This window comes from Dermochelys coriacea, chromosome 1 (genome assembly GCF_009764565.3).
Source record: "Dermochelys coriacea isolate rDerCor1 chromosome 1, rDerCor1.pri.v4, whole genome shotgun sequence".
In the NCBI taxonomy this organism is placed as follows: Eukaryota; Metazoa; Chordata; order Testudines; family Dermochelyidae; genus Dermochelys; species Dermochelys coriacea.
In genome coordinates, this window is record NC_050068.2 from 351,383,716 (window position 1) to 351,405,703 (window position 21,988).

At 43.7% G+C, this 21,988-nt stretch overlaps 1 protein-coding gene across 4 annotated transcripts in view; it reads right to left on the minus strand.

The window, feature by feature from the left end:
* Positions 1 to 21,988, minus strand: part of PPP6R2 (protein phosphatase 6 regulatory subunit 2) — a 171,016-nt gene that overhangs the window by 17,708 nt on the left and 131,320 nt on the right. For 3 of the 4 annotated variants that reach the window (XM_038396566.2, XM_043500019.1, XM_043500016.1), the window contains exons 20-22: positions 20,851 to 21,013; positions 20,403 to 20,491; positions 13,110 to 13,317 (exon numbers count right to left, since the gene is read on the minus strand). In XM_038396566.2, coding sequence (XP_038252494.1) covers positions 13,110 to 13,317; positions 20,403 to 20,491; positions 20,851 to 21,013 — 460 coding nt within the window. Of the gene's footprint in view, positions 1 to 12,804; positions 13,318 to 20,402; positions 20,492 to 20,850; positions 21,014 to 21,988 lie in introns of those variants that run through there. The other variant, XM_043500025.1, reaches the window with a different exon arrangement.

The window sequence follows — 21,988 nt, forward strand, 5'->3', positions numbered from 1 at the left end:
GAAGTCGGCTGTGTAGAATGGCGGAAGGGTCATGAAGAGGATTTGTTGGCAGAAGGAGTTTGACTCTTGGTGTTCCACGAAGCCTTCCCGCAGAGGTGGTGCTTCCTGTGCAAAATGCTCCCCGAGTCCAGAGGGCTGTTCCTTTTGGCATACCTTTCTATGGGAAGGCACCCTGTAAGACTGGTTGCTGTAGGAAGCCTAAGGTTTCCAGAATGCTCAGTGTGGCAAGGCATATGGAAAGTGAGTAGGACCTCAGGGGTGCTCCTGCCAAGGTTGGCGGGGAGGGAGATGGCCAGATCCCAGAGTCTCCTTAGGGTACACTCAGGGGATGGAAGAGGGAAGGGAAGGGTGGTTGAATCCTGGACAGAGATGTCCAGTTCAGAAGATATGTAATCCCTTGTGTCCAATGGGGAAGCTAAGGGTGTTGGTACTGGCAGCTGAGTATGTACTGGGGGTTGGATAGGTACTGGCAGCTGGGTGGGAAATGGCATCCAAGTCAGTACAGGTGGCCAACGTTTTGTAGCAAGATGTGGCGGTACCAATCAGTAGGTCAGTATCGGTGGGTGCCTGAAGTACTGAAAAAGGCATCCTCTCTGCACCTCTCAAGAGAGTGGAATCTGGCTCCTCTGTCATGCAGAGGTCCTGGTGGGAAAGAACAAACTCGGCACTGGTGATCTGGGGCAGTACTCCTTCAGCTGAAGAGGATCAAGCGATACTGGAGACTGTGTGGATGAACAGGCCTGCATACTCCCATGGCCCTTAGGGGGTGCCGAAGTCAGGGTCAGTGGTTTCTTTGAGTCCCTGCATCTGGAGGGCTCCAAAGGTACAGAGAACGTTGTTGAGTGTGTCTGTTTGCTGAGAGACTTCTCTTTACGTGGGCGGTAGATCTCTTCAGCAATACTGATCTCTTCAGCAGTACTGAGCCTTCAGTGCCAAAAAAAGCAGGAGCCTCAGCAGTACCCGGAGCGGGATGCAAAGTCTCTTAGACCCTGATCTTTGGGGAGACCCCCTCACAGTGCTTCAAGCCCCAATCAAGGGACTGGGATCGCGTCTTCTTAGAGTGTTTGGAGGCCTTTGAAGATGTCCCCTGCTCTTTGCTCCTTGGAGCTGCAGCGTAAGTCAAAGAGGCTGCAGCAGATGTACAGGGGAGAATCTATCCTTGCAGGCCTCAGAGATCACCCACCAAAACGGAGCTTTAGTCTACCTCACCTCAGCTTGCAAAGTCAGCTTTTAAACCTGATGTAGACCTTGCTCTTAGACGGGACGTGGGACTCTCCAAGGCAGCTGGAATTCCTGTTGCTGAGGGGAAATAGTTGTGGCAGGTCTGGCAGGGTTTGAAACCTTGGGTTTGGAGCACAGTCAGACAAGGAATAAACCGCAGCTGAAGAAAGGCCCAGGCTGGGAGCCCTAGCCATGGCCAAACACAGGGACAGGTGAGAGCACAAAGAAAATTGGAAACTTGTGCTAAGGTAGAGCACTAAAATAAAAATCAAGGTTACAAAAAGATAAAATAAGGGGATAAAAATAAAAAAGGTACATATTATGCAGGCAAGTAGTGGACACCACAATATTCTGTCTCCAACCTCAGGTGGTTGAAAAGGAACTGGAGCACTGGCAGATCTGCCCCTCCCCACATACCCACTGTCCAGAGCAAGCGGATGTGTAGGGCGCAGATGTGTAGGACAGACACTGCTCAGGAAAAAATCTTTGGGAGAAGGCGCATGAGCATGCACATACAGAATGTGGAGTACCCATAGGGGCATATATTTGAAGAACAAATGTTATGTATTATTACAGCATGTAGGAGTAAAGAGAGAAAAACTAATCAACCTCATATTTATTAGAGTCCTCTTTTGATGCTAAAAAGTGCACCGCAAACCTTTCATTAAAAGAAATAGGATTTTGGTATCCTAAATATCCTTTTGTGCATCTGTTGCACAAGCCAAGGAGGATTAAAATTCATATGGCTGCCACTCTAGTGATCATTAAACAGATCACAGCTGTTATTCCATGAGGGAGTCCTACAAGAAACACAATGACATACAATGCAGGTGGGGAAAACTCTCAGAGATTATCGAAGTTCACTCACGCAAAATACTTCCAGGTCTGTTTCCTCTATTAGTATTTAAAAGCTTTTTTAATCATCATCATAGTGATGATGTCAGAATCACAGAAATATAGGACCTGAAGGGACTTCAAGAGGTCATCAAGTCAACCTAGACCATCTCTGACTAGTGTTTGGTCCAACCTGATTTCAGAAACCACCAGAGATGGGGATTCCACATCCTTCCTTTGAAGCCTATTTCAGAAGTTAACTACCCTCACAGTTAGAAATATCTAATCTAAGTCTCCCTTGCTGCAGATTAAGGCTATTACTTCTTGTCCTACCTTCAGCGGACATGAACAACAATTGATCAACATTCTCTTTATAACAGGCCTTAACGTGTGAATACTTATCAGGTCCCCCGCCACCAGTCGTATTTTCTCAAGACTAAACATGCCAAGTTTTTTTAACCTTTCCTCGTAGGTCAGATTTTTTAAATGATCTTTGATCATTTTTGTGGCTCTCCTCTGGAATCTCTCCAACTTGTCCACATCCTTCCGGAAATGTGGTGCTCAGAACTGGACACAGGACTCCAGCTGAGGCCTCATCAGTGCCAAAAGAGTGTGACAATTACTTCCCGTCTCTTACAATTGACACTCTTGTTAATACATTAGAATGAAACTAATCTTTTTCGCAACTGCACCCCGTTGTTGACTCATATTCAAATTGTGATCCACTAACTCCCAGATCCTTTTCAGCAGTACTATCACCTAGCCACTTATTTGTCATTGTGAAATGATGCATTTGATTTTTCCTTCCCAAGTGTAGTACTTTGCACTTGCTTTTACTGAATTTCGTCTTGTTGAATTCAATTTCATCTCATTATACATCTCCTATATTAGCTCCATCTCAGGCCACTTTTCCCTCTCAATTACTGAGAACCATTTCTCCATGTTTTGCAACTCCTTTGGAGGAGATCAGGAAAGACAAAATGTATTGGGTGCATATGGGAAAAAACTTCAGTTTGTCTCCAGGTAATCCCTTTGGTGATTACTGACAATCATTCATGTCTTCAAAATCTCTGGCATACCACAGTACTGATTTACTAAATGTTAACATATACTGTGAAATTATCTATTATGTAGCACAATGATGACAGATGAGTTTTAAACCCTAATAGTAAACATTTCTTTAGCACTTGACATCCTCTTAGGACTTTACTACACACATTAATTCATTAATCATCTGCATCCCTGTGGAATAAATATTAGCTACATTTTATGGATGGGCAAACTAAGGCACAGAAGCTCACACCAACATCTTTACAACTGAGCATCTAAAGTTATATACAATGTTATTACTGTCCCAGGATATTAGAGACAAGGTGGGTGACCAACTTCTCTTGGTGAGAAAGACAGGCTTTTGAGCTTACAGAGAGCTCTTCTGCAGGTCTGGGATATGTACTCAGAGCGTCACAGCAAAATACAAGGTGGGACAGATTGTTTAGCATAAATTGTTAACATATGTTTCAATGGCCAGACAGGCATTGATGGCCTATCAAGAATAATCCACTCTCCCAGAGGCCTCTCAGAGAGGGCACATAGGCCACAAGGGCAGCCTAACCCACCATCACAGCAAGGATCTTTCTAGCAGCTGGAAGAAAGTATAAAAGAAGGAAAGTGACATCATCACTTAGCCCCACCTCCACCCTCCCCCCATATGCATGCACTTCTCAATACCTGGAAGATCGTCTGGAAGGTATTGAACTGGGGAGACCCGTTCCAGGCTGGAAGGGAGTTCAGTCTCTGTATTTGGAACTGTGAACTGCCTATAACTTCCGTTAGGGTGAGACACTGCTTAATTCAAATCTTGCTTAGTGTGTTAAAGTTAGCGTTTAGACTATGAATTTATTTTTATTTCTTAGGTAACCAACTTTGACCTCCATGCCTGCTATTTATAGTCACTTAAAATCTATCTTTCTGTAGTTAATAAATCTGTTTTATGTTTTGCATCAACCAAAAACACACTGATTTAAGTGCTTGGGGAATCTCAACTCAGATTTCAAAGGCTGGTGAGGGTCCACTTTCCTTTGAAGAAGTGGCAAACTAACTAATGAGCTTGCACTGTCCAAGGGAGTCTTGAGCAGCGTAAGACAATATATTTCTGGGGTGCAAAGCTGAACTTTGGGGGGATTGGCTGGTACCTCTCCCTGTATGATTCATGAGTGACTCAAGGAGCATTCATACAATTTAGCTGGTGTGGGGCTCCACGTGCTGATGGCTTAGCGATCTCAGCACCTGTAGGGGTTTGCTGCTCATCACTGGCATAGCATTGTGAGAAGCTGGGGAGTTAAGGAAGCACAGCGGTGCAACAGTTCCAGGTTGTACCCCTAATTTCGGGACATCTGGTCACCCAGGTGCTGCTCTGAGATGGTGTGTCCTGGCCTGTGGGGAGCTTGCTTCTAATAATGACCTTGAAATTGGCTGGGAGAGGAGGGTTGTCTGAAGGCCAGAAAAGGGGGTTCTCATTGAGCATGGGTTATAAATGTTTGATACTACCCCATACGGGTTCCAGTGTGAGGTAGTAGGTGTTAACTAGAGGTATGTGGTCAGAGGGGGTTTATTTCTGTATGGAAGCAGGTTCTCCCAGGGTATTTGGGTGGCCTGTTCCATGATGCGTTCTACTTCTCTGGTGGAGAGTCCTTGTTAGGCGAAGGTGGTTTTAAGTGTGTTAAGGTATATATCCCAGACTTTCTCTTCAAAGCATAGATTCATAGATACTAAGGTCAGAAGGGACCATTCTGATCATCTAGTCTGACCTCCTGCACAACGCAGGCCACAGAATCTCACCCACCCACTCCTACGAAAAACCTCACCTATGTCTGAGCTATTGAAGTCCTCAAATCGTGGTTTAAAGACTTCAAGGAGCAGAGAATCCTCCCTCAAGTGACCCGTGTCCCATGCTACAGAGGAAGGCGAAAAACCTCCAGGGCCTCTTCCAATCTGCCCTGGAGGAAAATTCCTTCCTGACCCCAAATATGGCGATCAGCTAAACCCTGAGCATATGGGCAAGATTCACCAGCCAGATACTACAGAAAATTCTTTCCTGGGTAACTCAGATCCCATCCATCTAATATCCCATCTCAGGGGATTAGGCCTATTTAAAGATCAATTACTTACCAAAAATCACATTATCCCATCATACCATCTCCTCCATAAACTTATCAAAGTAGAATCTTAAAGCCAGATAGATCTTTTGCCCCCACTGCTTCCCTTGGTAGGCTATTCCAAAACTTCATTCCTCTGATGGTTAGAAACCTTCGTCTAATTTCAAGTCTAAACTTCCTGGTGGCCAGTTTATACCCATTTGTTCTTGTGTCCACACTGGTGCTGAGCTGAAATAATTCCTCTCCCTTTCCTGTATTTATCCCTCTGATATATTTATAGAGAGCAATCATATCTCCCCTCAACCTTCTTTGAGTTAGGCTAAACAAGCCAAGCTCCTTAAGTCTCCTTTCATAAGACAAGTTTTCCATTCCTCGGATCAGCCTAGTAGCCCTTTTCTGTACCTGCTCCAGTTTGAATTCATCCTTTTTAAACATGGGAGACCAGAACTGCACACACTATTCTAGGTGAGGTCTCACCAGTGCCTTGTATAATGGTACTAAAACCTCCTTATCCCTACTGGAAATGCCTCTCCTGATGCATCCCAAAACCGCATTAGCTTTTTTCACAGCCATATCACATTGGCAGCTCATAGTCATCCTATGATCAACCAATACTCCAAGGTCCTTCTCCTCTTCCGTTACTTCTAATTGATGCGTCCCCAACTTATAACTAAAATTCTTGTTATTAATCCCTAAATGCATAACCTTACACTTCTCACTATTAAATTTCATCCTATTACTATTACTCCAGTTTACAAGGTCATCCAGATCCTCCTGTATAATATCCCGATCCGTCTCTGAATTGGCAATACCTCCCAGCTTTGTATCATCAGCAAACTTTATTAGCACACTCCCACTTTTTGTGCCAAGGTCAGTAATAAAAAGATTAAATAAGATTGGTCCCAAAACCGATCCCTGAGGAACTCCACTGGAAACCTCCCTCCAGCCTGACAGTTTGCCTTTCAGTAGGACCCGTTGCAGTCTCCCCTTTAACCAATTCCTTATCCACCTTTTGATGTTCATATTGATCCCCATCTTCTCCAATTTAACTAATAATTCCTCATGTGGCACGGTATCAAACGCCTTATTGAAATCTAGGTAAATTAGATCCACTGCGTTTCCTTTATCTAAAAAATCTGTTACTTTTTCAAAAAAGGAGATCAGGTTGGTTTGGCACGATCTACCTTTTGTAAAACCAGGTTGTATTTTGTCCCATTTACCATTGACTTCAATATCCTTAACTAATTTCTCCTTCAAAATTTTTTCCAGGACCTTGCATACTACAGATGTCAAACTAACTGGCCTGTAGTTACCCGGATCACTTTTTTCCCCCTTTCTTAAAAATAGGAACTATATTAGCAATTCTCCAATCATTCGTTTACAGATTCATTAAAAATTCTTGCTAATGGGCTTGCAATTTCAGGTGCCAATCCTTTAATATTCTTGGATGAAGATTATCTGGGCCACCCGATTAGTCCCATTAAGATGTTTCAGTTTCGCTTCTACCTCAGATATGGTAATATCTACCTCCATATCCTCATTCCCATTTGTCATGCTACCATTATCCCTAAGATCCTCTTTAGCCTTATTAAAGACTGAGGCAAAGTATTTGTTTAGATATTGGGCCATGCCTAGATTATCTTTAACCTCCACTCCATCCTCAGTGTTTAGCGGCCCCACTTCTTATTTCTTTGGCTATAGAACCTTTTACTGTTGGTTTTAATTCCCTTTGCAAGGTCCAACTCCACTCGACTTTTAGCCTGTCTCACTTTATCCCTACATGTTCTGACCTCAATAAGGTAGCTTTCCTTGCTGATCCCTCCCATCTTCCACTCCCTGTATGCTTTCTGCTTCTTCTTAATCACCTCTCTAAGATGCTTGCTCATCCAGCTTGGTCTACAACTCCTGCCTATGAATTTTTTCCCCTTTCTTGGGATACAGGCTTTCGATTGCTTCTGCAGCTTTGATTTAAAGTAATCCCAGGCCTCCTCTACCTTTAGATCCATAAATTCTTCAGTCCAATCCACTTCCCTAACTAATTTCCTTAATTTTTGAAAGTCAGCCCTTTTGAAATCAAAAACTCTAGTTGCAGATTTATTTTTGTTAATCCTTCCGTTCAGTTTGAACTGAATTAGCTCATGATCACTTGAGCCAAGATTATCCCGTACAACCATTTCTTCTATGAGGTCCTCGCTACTCACCAAAATGAAATCTAAAATGGTATCCCCTCTAGTCGGTTCAGCAAATATTTGATGAAGGAATCCATCAGCTATCGCATTTAGGAAAATCTGAGCCCTATTATTATTACTAGCACTGGTCCTCCAGTCTATATCTGGGAAGTTAAAGTCTCCCATGATCACGCAGTTTCCATTAGTATTTACTTTATTTAAAACATTAAAAAGGGCTCTATCCATATCCAAATTAGATCCCGGAGGTTTATAGCACACCCCAAGCACTATCGTAGGAGAGGCTCTACTAGTTATCTTCCCCAATGTAATTTTTGCCCAGACGGACTCTGTCTTATCCATTGCATCGCTTCCTATTTCTTTACATTCTATCTCATCATTGATATACAATGCTACTCCACCACCTTTACCTTTATTTCTGTCTTTCCTAAACAGCACATACCCTTCAATACCTGTAGTCCCTATAATATCTGGTTTCACTTCCTGCACCAGTAGCTCTAGTTCCTCCATTTTGTTACCTAGGCTCCTCGCATTGGTGTACAAACATCTTAATTTTTGCTGTTTGGCCTCGCTCACATTTTGTACCCTATTAGGCACAGTTATTCTACAGTCAGTATAACCTATTAGACTAGTATCCACACTGCCCTCGCTCTTTATATACATTCTCCTACCCATGGCTGTATCCTTTCTTACTTCATCTTCTTCCCTCTCAATGCTAAAATCTGGCATGGAGATTACCTGGACATCTCCCAACCATCTCCCCCAAATTCCTAGTTTAAAGCTCTCTTTATCAGTTGTGCCAGCCTCCATCCTAGAAGCCTATTTCCTTCCCTACTCAGATGAAGTCCATCCTGAGAGAACTGTCCTCTGTCTGTGAATGCCTCCCAGTGGCCAGACATCCCAAAGCCCTCCTTATAGCACCACTGCCTAAGCCATCTGTTGACAGTCATAATCTTGTCACACCTTTGTTGCCCTTCTCTAGGATGCCACTAAAGATCACCTGAGCTTCAATTTCCTTAAGCGTCTTCCCCAGCCTAGAATAGTCTCCCTTAATACTTACCAGCAAGAATCTAGCCGTATCATTTGTTCCCACATGAAGGATAATCAGAATCATAGAATCATAGAATATCAGGGTTGGTAGGGACCTCAGGAGATCATCTAGTCCAACCCCCTGCTCAAAGCAGGCACAACCCCAATTAGGCGATTCTTTCCCGCTCCCTTTAGGATCCTTTTCAACCTCAGGTCTATATCCCGTATCTTAGCACCCAGAAGACAGCACACCCTTCTATTCTCTGGATCAGCTCTAGTTACAGGCCTGTCTATTCTTCTCAATAAAGAGTCCCCTATCACATAGACCTGCCTTTTCCTGGTGACGGTGCTATTCTCCAGTTTCTCCCCTGTTCCCTCTGGCTGCAAGTTCTTTCCATTCCTATTTTCCCTTATAATCCTCTTCAACCCACCCTGTATCCTCCTGGGGCTCATATTTGGTGTAGTCTCCCTTGACTCTTCCCCTTTTCCTATAGGACTAGCCTCTCTTCTCTTCTTCCTTGCCCTTCCACCTTCAGCAACTATCTGCTGAGCCCCTTCTTCATTTTCCAACTCTGCAAACCTGTTCCTAAGCTCTATTTCTCCTTCACTAGCCCATCTTTTCCTCTGCCTGGTTCTTTTAGTCACATGCTTCCACTGACCACTTTCCTCACCCAGTCTCCCCTCAAAATTCCCCAGCCCTGCTTCCATCTGTAAGTCTGAGCTTTTCCCTTCAGATACCTCATGTCTTTGCTCCATCATCTGCTCAAACCCCTTCCTAAACTCAACCAGACTTTCCACCTGCATCTCCAAACCTCAGATCTTTTCCTCCATCAGCTCTATCAGACGGCATTTCATGCAGAAAAAACTCTTACCAGGTCCCCCCTCCAGGATCATGTACATACCACAGCTTCCACATCCAGTCATCCTCAATGTGTCTTCCACTACAGGAGTCACTCCCACAGCTGCCCCCGTATCCATCATAGCCTTCCTATCTAAGTCCTGTTAATCTGGGAAACACAAGCCACACCAAAAAGACCACCCCCCCCAGCAAAAACAAACCCCAAACAAGCACCACAATACAAACTCCCCTGTTTACATCTCTGTTTGCTAGCTCCTGTGCCACTGCAGCTGTCTGTGACCCTGCATATTCTGTGTTATCCGAGTGCCTGGCTGTAGTTAACAGATTTCTTGCTGCATTTGGGATGGTTAGTGGTCTGGGAAGGTAGGTGTGGTGATCCCTCGGTTTCTTGTATATAATTGTCTGTGGTGTCCAGGGAGTTGAGCTAGTGTGGAAGTGTTCTAGTGAGAGTTTAATGGATGGGTGGGCAGTCATAGAAGATGTGGTGGGAACCTATGAGGGAGTGTAGGTTGTCTGTCCAGAGAATGAAAATATAATTGATGCATCTCAGATATATCACTGGTTTCATGGTGCATTTGCCCAGAAATTCTTCTTCAAGGTGGCCCACAAAGAGGTTGGCATATAGGGGAGCCATCCTAGTACCAATGGTTGTTCCCATAGTTTCAACAAAGTGTTTGTTGCTGAATGTAAAAGTGTTATGGATGAGTTTGGCAATATCTTTGGGATGGATATCTGAGGATTGTCCATTATCTTGTAAATATCTAAGGCAGACTGCAATGCCATTCATTGTGAGGGAGGTTAGTGTACAGGGAAGTGACATCCATAGTTTTCTGAGGTTTGCAGTTTCTATAGGAAGTCAGCTGGAACCCTGGAGGAAGCTGGTCCTTTGTGTGGTGAGTGGTGTGCAGATGGTTATTATGAGTCCCAATATTCCTTCAGTAAGAGTGCTGTGGCATTTTTTCCTCTCCCCCAACCCCATGACTGGAGGGGTGTTAACAGGCCACTTCACCTTAAATGGTCCCTTGAAAAGTGTTAACTGATTAAGCTAAACAATCTTTTTCACCTTGTATTTAGCTGTGACACTAAGTACATTTCCAAGACCGGAAGAAGAGCTCTGTGTAGCTCAAAAGCTTGTCTCTGTCACCAACAGAAGTTGATTTAACAAAAGATATTCCTTCACCAATCTCATCTAAAGTTAGGCACCTAAATTCATATTTATGGACTTAAGAGGCCCGATTTTCAGTGATAACGGCAGCCCCAACTTCCCCTTATGGCAATGGGAGCCAAAGGAGCTTAGCACTTCTGAAAAATCAGCTCACTTTTAATTAGTGCCTAAATATATATTTAGATGCCTAATTTTAGGCACCTAAATACAAAAATGTTAAGTAAAGTAATGTGCCAAAGCCAAAGAAAGAGTTGAGTTTTAATCCTGGCTGTATCGAGTTCTGAGTTCTGACAGCATTAGGCTATAAAACAACAGGGGCCTACTGGGATTGTGAATTTAGGAAACTTCATCATAAAGTTTGTACTAGACCCAAAACGTTTTTAAATGATCAGTGCGGTTGATTTATTTGTAATCATCAAGAAACTGGGAAGAAACTGTTTAACCCAGAATTGTGCATTTCTAGTTTATTTGTCTTTGTCTGGGAAATGGAAGGGAAAAGGAGAATGACTTTCAGAAACTGGGGAAGCCTCAACGATAATCACTGGCCAATAAGATATTCCACACTGTATGAGAAGTTTCATCTAGCTAGGTAGTTCTGAAACAGCTAAATATGTCCGAGACCACAAACTGAATTAAAGGTTTCAGCAGCCATTTGTTTTAATTTCTGGTTGAGATTATGGCTGTGTTACGATATCACACCTTTATAGTGGAGACTGTGGTTATCTGAGTATTTGCTTGCATTACAAAAGCAGAATTAGTTGAACACAGCCACAATCCTGCAAAACAAAGCAGGTTCTGGAAACTTTGTAGTTTTGGTTCTTAAGTTACAACTGAACTTACCTGAGAGAGATCCTTATTACTAAAATACATTAATTTAAAAATGCAGTGCTTAGATTTAGCAGCGTCATGGGCAACGACATATGTAGCTAATCCAGGTAAGAATACCCTTTTCCCAATCTGCGGTGAAGCTAATGTAAAAGTCATGCAAAATGTCAAACAGGATTTAAACTGCTGTTGTGTTAAACTGAACAAAGACAGACAGTTAAATTTAGAGCACAACTCCGGCTGTAAATGCCATAGGTTCAGAGATGAAAAAACACATTTGGAAGACAGTGTTGGCCACCACTATATGTCCAAATGTTTTATTTTGTTAAAATTCAAGGATCAATGGACATGAGAAAAGGAGCCAAGTGTATTATGAACACCAGAGAGGGCTATTAACCCAGATGCCCCAGTCAGCAACATTGACCACCTTTAATTTCTTCAGCCTGGTCTCTGAAAGCACAGTCTTTTGGGCCATGTCATCTCTGTGCATAGAAATTTGCCCCATTTATCCAAATAGCTCTCCTGAACCAAACTGCTTGTCAGCAATGAAATTTTATGCATCAGATTTTTATTTCAAGTCTGCTGCAGAAAAGGCAGCCTGTACTGACACAGAAATTCAAAAATTTTCAGAATATAAAAAACTCAACACAGATTGGATCAACCAGAATGTGTCACTGGTTTATTTTCTCCAGCAATTTTGCTTTGTTTTACAGTCATGTTACTTCAGCACACCATTTTATAAGCCACTTTTCTTTATCCCCAGAAAGTGTTCACTGGAGTAATAAGGTGTACCAGGGACCTCAAACTGACCATCCCCAAAAGGCAATGAATCGTTATATTATATACACTGGGTGAATATCTGCTCCTAGCAAGCTTTCCAAAATATTGGGTCCCCCAGTTAATTGGCTCATATCCTACAAGCATGTGGTGGGAAAACTAGATCTTGTGTAAAATTTCAGAAAGTATCAAAGTTGCCCATTTTCAAAAGTGATTTTGGCACTTTGGAGCCGAAGTCACTTATCAAAATGTTACCCCTCCCCCCATGCTTGGTCTAGTCCCCTTTTAAGAACTGTGAACTTGTGAAATGTACCCTCTCACCTGAGGTGTCTTATGGTAAAACCTTATGGAGGATGTATATTTCAGGGCTCTTACAAAGATGCTGTTCATTAGTTACCATAAACCTTGGGACTTGTAACGTCTAATTCTGGGGGGGTCTGTGCTTCTTCCAATTTAGGAGTGAATTTCCGAAAATGAGGAAATAGCAATAACTTGAGCCATTTCAACCCCTCACCCCCAGCAGTTCTGTGGGATGCCGATCTCAATGCTGATCCGTAACACCATGTGTTAGTCATGACAGGAAGCCTCACATGGCTCTGCTAGCGGGTCTCACTCTTGGCTTGCATTCCGCACTACTATTCCACTCCTACATCTCATGTCAGCTGATACTGCCCATTCTGTGGTAGTTTTGCAATATGACTCAGTAGCGAGCAAGACCCACGTTTTCATTTGTGAACTGAGACAGCATTTGTGTAACAGTAATAAATACTTTAATTTATCAGCACCCAGCAAGGCCACAGAGCACCTTAACAAAACTGCCTACAGTCCACATTCAGAACCCAGGTCTCAGAAAATAAAAAGCTGGTGGTGGGATGTTCCCTTGCATTTACATTTTTACCTTGTTTTCATGAATAGGTCTCGCATCCTATGAGTGATTTACACTTGATTTTAAACCGGAGGTGAGTTGCCAATTGTCTTATGCCATATTTGGATTCAGATTACACTTTACAAACCCTAATGGCCATATCTACCCCATCCCCAGCTGATTTCTTTCGCACCTGGTGAACACAGCCTTCTCGTTCTTAGCATCCATAGTGAGTTTGATGGTTTCCTGGCCTGAACCTGTACGGATGGTTTCTGTGACGATATCAGCTTTATCCTCCTCTTCCTCACTGTCTGAACCTCCAGATGAGCTGCTGTCTGAAGCCACAAGAGGTGCCTTCCTTGCAACACAGACATTCCAAACACAGGGTGAGGCAGTGCTGACTGAAAAGAAAGAGTAAATAATTCACATGGAAAAAAACGAACAGAAACACAGGAAGAACTGCTAAAACTCTCAAATATATCCCAAATACTTGCAGTAAAACAGAACGGTTACTTACCCTACAGCAGCTGTGGTTCTTTGAAATGTTATCAGTACGGATCCCACCATAGGCTGATATGTGCCTCACATATGTGAGGTGGTTTTTTTTGTTTGTTTGTTTGTTTTAAATGATAGCATCCATCGGGGCTGCACACTGACCCTGTGCCTCCTTATGCTCCCATGCAATGACAAAGAATGGAGCAGTCACAACCCTCCTTCAGATCCCTCACAATTCAAAGCCCGTGTAGCGGAGGTCTCCCAAAGCGGGGATGGAGGATGAGTTGTGGGATCCACACTGACATCAGCATCTCAAAGAAACACAGTTTCTGTAGAGTAAGTAACCGTTCTCTCTTCAAGTATGCATCTGTGTGGAACTCTTTTTGGTGACTGGCAAGCGGTATCCCCTCGGAATGGTGGGAATGAGGAGTTACAGCTGCATCAGTGACACAGATTGTAGTACTCCTTTCTCGAACATGGCATCTGCTCTAGCAACTGAGTTCAATGCATAAGGCTTGACAAAAGTTAATGGGCACATTTGTGAAGCAAGCAGAGGATGTTATTGGAGCTCTGGTGGAATAAACCTGATATTCGGTGGGAGAGGTACACCAGCTAGCTACACTGTGTTAATCATTTTGATACCCTCTGTGAGGGGGTGACTTGACCATTAGAATACCCAGCTGCCACTCTAGACAGGTAGGGAGATAGTGTGAATGATCTGATCCTGTCAGTGTAACAAAGCATAGTCCTGGATACATCTAGTGTGTGTCATTTCCTTCCTCCATGTGGCAAGCATGGTTCTGGGAAGAAAAGAGGCAGGATGACTGACAGATTTAGATGACATTCTGAGACCACCCTAGGAATGAAATTCGGGTGCAGTTGCAGTATCACCATGACTCTATGGAATGTCATACTGAGGGTGGGAGAAGGGTTCAGCCATAAGTGTCTGAAGCTCAGTCATTCTCCTGGCCAAAGTAACAGACACTAGGAAGACTGCTTTCAGAGCGAGGTGATGCAGGGCACAGGCTGACACAGGTTCAAATGGAGGCCATGAGTCCCAGGACTAGACTCAGATCTCAGGAGAGCTAGGTTCTCTGACTGTAGGCAAATGCATATTGACCCTTTGAGAAACTCCGATATCATGGGGTGAGAGAAGACCAAGCCTGACCATACAGGCAGATGACAAACTGAAATCACCACAAGATGGACCTTAATAGAGCTAACTGAGAGTCTGGCCAGTCTGAAGTGCAATAAGTAGCTGATGATATATAGTATCGAGGGAGCTGGACTGGGTCTAGACTATGGTGGGCAGCCCATTTTGTAAAACCTTTTTCATTTATATGAATGTGTGTTCTTCTGATACATGCTTTCCTGCTCTATATTAAATTTCTTGGATCTGTAGGAAGCAGACTCTGTCCACTGTACTCAACCAGCCAGCAGCCATGACATCGGGTACAGTGACTTCAGGTCTGGATGGAGTACCTGGCCATGTTGTTATGAGAACAGGTCTGGACAGGGTCGGAGCTGAATGAAAGGCCGAATACATATTTGCAGCAGACCATCAGCCAAAACTGTCTTAGCCAATACGAAGCCACCAGAACAATTATGGCCTTGTCTCTTGATTTTGGAAGCCTCCCTGGGACTCAGAGAAGTCAGTGGAAAGACATACAAGAATACTTGGGACTACTGCAGAAAGAAGGTGTCCCGTAACAACCTCAGATTCATGCTCACTTTGGAACAAAATTTCTGGCACTTGGCATTGATGACTACAGCAAACATGTCAATCACTGGGTTTCCTCAACACAGGAACATCAGTGCTATGACGGATTTCCACAGATCAGTTCTTTGCTCAGAAAATCTATCATGTTGTTATTGACACCCAGCAGGTGAAAAGTGTGACAGTTCTCAAGGCACCCAGGACTGAGAGTCACCTTGTTATCCCTCCTGCCTCTAGCAAGAGGGAGCCTTTCTTGTGGTAGCAAGATGTTAGCATCCTGACACCACTAGACTTTCGGCCACTCAAGCACTCTTCTCCGGGCTTATGCCAGCCCTAATTTCACCTTGCAGGTTAACAGTCGGTGCATCCCAATTCTCAGGTCCCTTTGAATCGTTCCCCTGTGATACCCAGCCCCTCTCACTGGCTACCCACAGAAATTCCGGATCCTTGCTTCCAAGGTGCAGTGTATCCCAATATACCAGTTCTATCTTAAATTATTGCTCCTATTGTAAACCACACAGCACTTGTGAGCACTTATAATAAAACCCGAGAAGGTTTGAGAAAGAATAAGAACTTAACCAGAAATAAGAGAGTGGTGGGAAAAAGAGTGACAACATAAAATAAAACAGTAAAACGTGAACCGGGGTCTACACTTATCTAGTCACCTTTCCTACTTAATAAAATGGATCCTTCTCCCCCCGCCCTGATCAACCTGTTGCAGTGCTGGCTGGTTTCTCAAGAACTAGGATCCAAACGTTTGTGAAAGCAGCTCTGTCCGCAAGGGGTTTTCCTCAGTGAATGGATAAAGAGTGCTTCTCCTTCCTCTGTGTTATACTGAAAACAGTCGTTTGTTTCCATTCACAGACTGGGAAAACCCCTATCTTGGTGTAAAGTTTCTTTTCTATCTTTAAGTCACTTCAATAGTTTGTCTTTGTCGTTGCCTCTGGCGGTTTCCCCTTGTACCAGGCTAAACAACTGAGCCTTACATTACCTCATCAGCCAAACTCCTCCTTCCCCGAATGGGCCACCACCGAGACACATTAACTCCTGGTGACTAATTTCTACTCCAAGTCCATAAAGCTAACTTTCAATACAAATATATTATTCCTTAAATATTTTCTGTACATACAACTCACATTGATTATGAATCTTGACAATTTACAAGATTTCTGTAGGTACATTACTCTTTATGGATAAAGACCTGTCAGACGTGTTTGGTATAATGAATTTGTCAGGTCTTAAGTGAGAGGTCTGTGTGTCACAAAGAGCTATCACGTTTATCCCATGCCGCTGGCACCATGTCCAGAGTCTGACAGCATCCAGACAGAGGAGAGATGAGCATGCACCTCTTTATCTGTTCGTGTAGACCATCAGGATCTGCACTGTGGAGTTCTGAAGAACAGGTAGGAAGGCCTGGTGGATCTGGTGTCATCTGGGGAGTAAGTCCCTTGTATTAGTAGGTAGTTCAGGCTTGTCAGTCTGTACCTGTCACATCTACAATTAAAAGTTTTTGTTGGGGAGGAGGTGGAGAACAGCACTCAATGCACAGTTCTGAGTTTCCTCCACCAGCTCAGGTCTGTGACAAAGTGAGGTGGGATCACCACCTTCTTGTTCATCTGGTACTTTGCTGGGGGATAGACTAACCTGAGCCAGAATGGAGTGATTTCAGGTGAAGTTTGGCAAGTAGTGCACATACTTGCACACTCACCCATGGCCTACCAGCCACAGACATATCTATACCATTGTCAGGTTTGATTCTATCCCACACACACACTAGCAGTTGCAGCTCAGAAACCTGTCTCTAGGTAAGGATACTCTCATTGAACCAGAACTGACCAGGACTCCTCAAACTCGATCATCTGTGATGGGATAAGAAATGATTTTTTTTGGAGTTCACTAGCAGGCTCAGCTGAGGGAACAGAGAGGATGAACTTTTAGGTGCATGGCAGCCTCCTGCTGGGTTATGACCCAATAGACAATTGTCCAAGCAGGGAAAGACATGAATGCCCATATTCTTCTGATATGTGTTGCTACCACCAGTAGGCATTTGGCAAGACTCTCAGCACCACTGACAGTCCAAATGGCAGTACCTTGTACCTTTGCCCAAGCAGGTCTAACTTCTTATAGTCTTTAGAAGGGCCTTTCATGGACTGTGGATTTCTCTTGAGCTGCAGAGAAGACCAAGAACCCTGTGTTTGGGCAGGCATAAAAGTATTCAAAACCTTCTGGTGGCATTTGATCCCTTTTCTCTGAGGTGAGAATAAGAATAGTGGGGTCTGCCAGAGCCTTTTGGCTGTTTGCAGGATACCTTCATTACTAGGGAGAGCAATTCTGGCCAGTGTCATCACAGTGACACCCAGGATACCAAAGAGTTTATGAGACTTCCTGTAGAAATAGTCTTATGTCCAGGATCTCCACGGTTCAGGGCAGGAGGTCTTGGAAGGCTTTAAAGTCATCTATTGCTGGCATAGTCATCTATTGCATCTAAAGTCATCTATTGCTGGTGTTACTGCCTCATCCAGCAAAGAGGAGGATTCCTTGGTGGGACATGGGGATTGTTGTTGTCCCTTTATCGTCTCCTGTTCCTGTGGTGACCTAGACAGAAAAGCCGTTGAGAAACATGATCATCTTTTTCTAGAATGTAGGAAGAAGAGCTGCTGCTCCTCAGCATGTGGAAGGACAGCCCCCAGTAAGACTAATATGGCCAAAGGGACCTATTGTATGAGTATTGACCAAGCTGTGGCTGGCTGGCCCAGTGCCACTCCCATGCCAATTGGGGCAGCACTCTGAATGGGAGCATGTTAATACCCTCCTTATGGCCATTCTCCAATGACGGGGAGAGGAATCTCTGCTCAATGCTGGCGAGAAGGAACAATGGTAAGGAGGAATCTCTCTCTTAATTGAAGGGTATTGCTTGCCAGCCACCTCTTTGGTATAAGGAACATCTCCAAAGGTGATATGGACATCTGAAGTCCTTGCTCAACTCCGTCATGGGGATCAGTACTGGCATCAAAGCCAGGCCTCCTGCTCTGCCCATCTGCTTAGGGGCTTTGTTCTTGGAGTAGCGTCCCATGTCTTCCCTCCAGAAGCTTCCCTTGGCCTTGGAGCTGTGCTTATGTTCGGACCAGCTATGCAATCCAGTGTCCGGTTTTGAGCAGGCACAGGTGCCAGCTTTTCTACCTGAGTTGGGGCAGTCAATAGAGGAGCCGGAGTTGTAAGTACCAGAACTACTGGTGCAGAGATGCTCAGCACCACGGCTGTCAACACTGAGGTCTTACACACTGGAGATTTCACTGATGAGGAGGTGGTCAGCATCAGATGTGTTGACTCTGATGGTGTCCTTTTCACTCTCTTTCCACAAGCCTATCTCGGAACATGAAGCGTGTTTGATAGTGTCTGATGCTGGTTTATCCAGCCTCGCTCTGGTTGTAACCATTTACCTCTAGGTCCAAAGTGACCTGCACAGACTGCTCAAATAGATGCCGCTTCAGCCATGTGTCCCTGGACTTGTGGGTCCTGGCAGAAAAGGACTCACACAAAGAGCACTTATCCAGGATGTGGCAATCTCCTAGTTAGAAATGGCATCAGCTGTGTTCATCCTTGATGGAGATCAGTCCATTGCAGGAAGGCAGGGTTTGAACCCTGAGAGCTTGGACTTCACCGTGAGACACGGAGCTTGGCACGAAGTGCCTTGTCCCACTATACTGGGGAGTTGTCTATCAATTTTTTTTTAAAGCAACATCTTTCGGAGAAAACAGGTGTGAAGACAGAACTTTCCACTAACTGGGTTGAAAGAACTGAACAGAGTACCAGTCAGGCACTTGCTGGGTTCCGTTTCACTGCCACAGGTGGGAAGGGGGATCTAAGGGAGGTTTGCAGCCATTCCACCCTTTATGCCCTCTCATGCGAAACGTGAGGAGCATAGGGTGCGAGCATGGCGCTGACTAACACAGCTATTCAAAAGAATCCAGTCTCATGCACAGGTACACCCACAATGGGCTCCACACTGACCCATACTCAAAAAAGAGACCTGTCATAGGAGGGTTAGGAAGATTGTGCTACCACACATTTAGAAGCATGTGTGGAAATAAGCTGCACCGGGAATCTACCCTGATTTTCATAGGTACCTTCAATAATCTTAATGTTCTGAACTGTGACAAGATTGGGGCAAATTTGTGTCTCTACTACTGATTCTGGTTTGATCTAAGATGGGTGAAAATGCAACCAGGAGTTTCTTGATTTGATGTTCTGGCGTTTATTAAATGTCTGGAGATTTGTTTGTCTGATACCAGTAAGATCAGTTTGAGGACTTGAAAACCAAAGCACCAGAGGGAATCTTCTAGGTTAACAGAAGAATCAAGCTCTAAACTAGCACTGAGTGAACTATAAAAAATTCTGAGGTTTAAATGCTTATTCCCCCTGCCCTCCCACCCCTTTTTTAGGGGGTCAAGAATTTAGACAGAAAAATCTCACTAGCTATCCAGTACTTTCTGGTCTCTTCTGTCACTACTTTCATTCTCTGACTTCTACTGGAATCCAGATTCCAAAGATCACTTTTTGTGGTATTACAATTTTTAGTAACTGATTGTATAAAGGTACATTTGGAAAGAAACAGGAAGGAATTTGCTACTACAGCACAGTGCTTACAAGGTGTAAATGTGGGGCCTCCGCAATTTAACCATGTCCTATAAACATACAAGTTACTACTTCATTACTGGTTTCAGAGTAGCAGCCATGTTAGTCTGTATCCGCAAAAAGAAAAGGAGCACTTGTGGTACCTTAGAGACTAACAAATTTATTGGAGCATAAGCTTTCATGAGCTACAGCTCACTTCATCGGATGCATTCAGTGGAACCTGATCACTCTCGTTACAGTGTGTATGGTAACACCCATTGTTTCATGTTCTCTGTGTATATAAATCTCCCCACTGTATTTTCTATTGAATGCATCCGATGAAGTGAGCTGTAGCTCACGAAAGCTTATGCTCAAATAAATTTGTTAGTCTCTAGGGTGCCACAAGTTCTCCTGTTCTTTTTACTTCATTACCGAGGAGCATGTAACCCATGCAAAGTAGCAGCATTTCTTACTGTTTCATTAGGGGGCTGAACCCACATTCAGGAGCTCTAATATGTCTACATGGATCTATCAGGTAACATCTGTGAGGAAGCACTGGACAGGAACTTTGTCCCACAAACCTGGGATGTTAGGCAATACTCAAAATGGTTACAGATGCAAATGAATCCCTTCACATTTCATAATATTATTTCCACTTACAGTTCTTGTCCTGACCCTGCTTGGGGTTTCCCTCTGAGTCACTGCTTTCTGTATCAACAGGAGAACTACATCTGGGACCTGATTCTGAGCTAGAAAAGAAAAGACCCAAGAATGAACCACAGCTGCTCTGGTCCTGATATAGGATACTTAGAAATAACTCCTAAAAAAGAAGTTATTACAAGCACCTTAATAACTTGCAGTATAGTCAGAGCCTTGCAATAATGACAATATATACAGAATCATAGTATGAGATATGGATACCACTGATTTCAATCAGTGCAAACACAGAGGTGTGAGTATTGATCCAGATCCACACAGACAATATTTAGAGAAAAGAAAAGAAAGATTACAGCACAGACCCCTAACCAGTTATTCCATACAACCACACTTCAAACATTCTTTCACACAGAATTTGTGGAGACGTTATTGGCATTTATGCTTCATTTACCAACAAAAAGGTTGAAAGTCTGTAAATTTTGCCCATCCTTTCTCCTCAGGGGTGGCTGTCTCTGGTGCTGCTGAATCCCATACACTTGATCCAACATCCATGGCCACACAGGGTGCTGGGGGTTTTGAATTCACTGGCTCAAACACAGCTGTCCACCCAGATCCTGAAGGTACAAAGACAAAACAGATTTTGTACAACCTTATGCCTTCACAAAAAAAGTCAAGGGGCGGAGGGATTCTCAGAGGTAAAAACAAAGATTGTGCAGTGGGAATCCTTGTGGGAATCTATAGGAGGACTGTTGAAAGAAATCAGGCCATTTACTGATTATCTGAAAATTGGTTTTTCTGACAAATATTGTGACCCCACAATAGGGGAGCACTCATTAAGAAAGATGGCCTTTATCAGAGGCTCGTTCACCTGCGCATCTACCAATGTGATATATGCCATCATGTGCCAGCAATGCCCCTCTGCCATGTACATTGGCCAAACTGGACAGTCTCTACGTAAAAGAATGAATGGACACAAATCAGACGTCAAGAATTATAACATTCAAAAACCAGTTGGAGAACACTTCAATCTCTCTGGTCACTCGATCACAGACCTAAGAGTGGCTAAAAGAAAAGGAGTACTTGTGGCACCTTAGAGACTAACAAATTTATTAGAGCATAAGCTTTCGTGAGCTACAGCTCACTTCATCGGATGCATAAAGCTTCAAAAACAGACTCCAACGAGAGACTGTTGAATTGGAATTATTTTGCAAACTGGATACAATTAACTTAGGCTTGAATAGAGACTGGGAATGGATGAGTCATTACACAAAGTAAAACTATTTCCCCATGGTATTTCTCCCTCCCACCCCACCCCCCACTGTTCCTCTGATATTCTTGTTAACTGCTGGAATTAGCCTACCTGCTTGTCACCATGAAAGGTTTTCCTCCTTCCCCCCCTGCTGTTGGTGATGGCTTATCTTAAGTGATCACTCTCCTTACAGTGTGTATGATAAACCCATTGTTTCATGTTCTCTGTGTGTGTGTATATAAATCTCTCCTCTGTTTTTTCCACCAAATGCATCCGATGAAGTGAGCTGTAGCTCACGAAAGCTTATGCTCTAATAAATTTGTTAGTCTCTAAGGTGCCA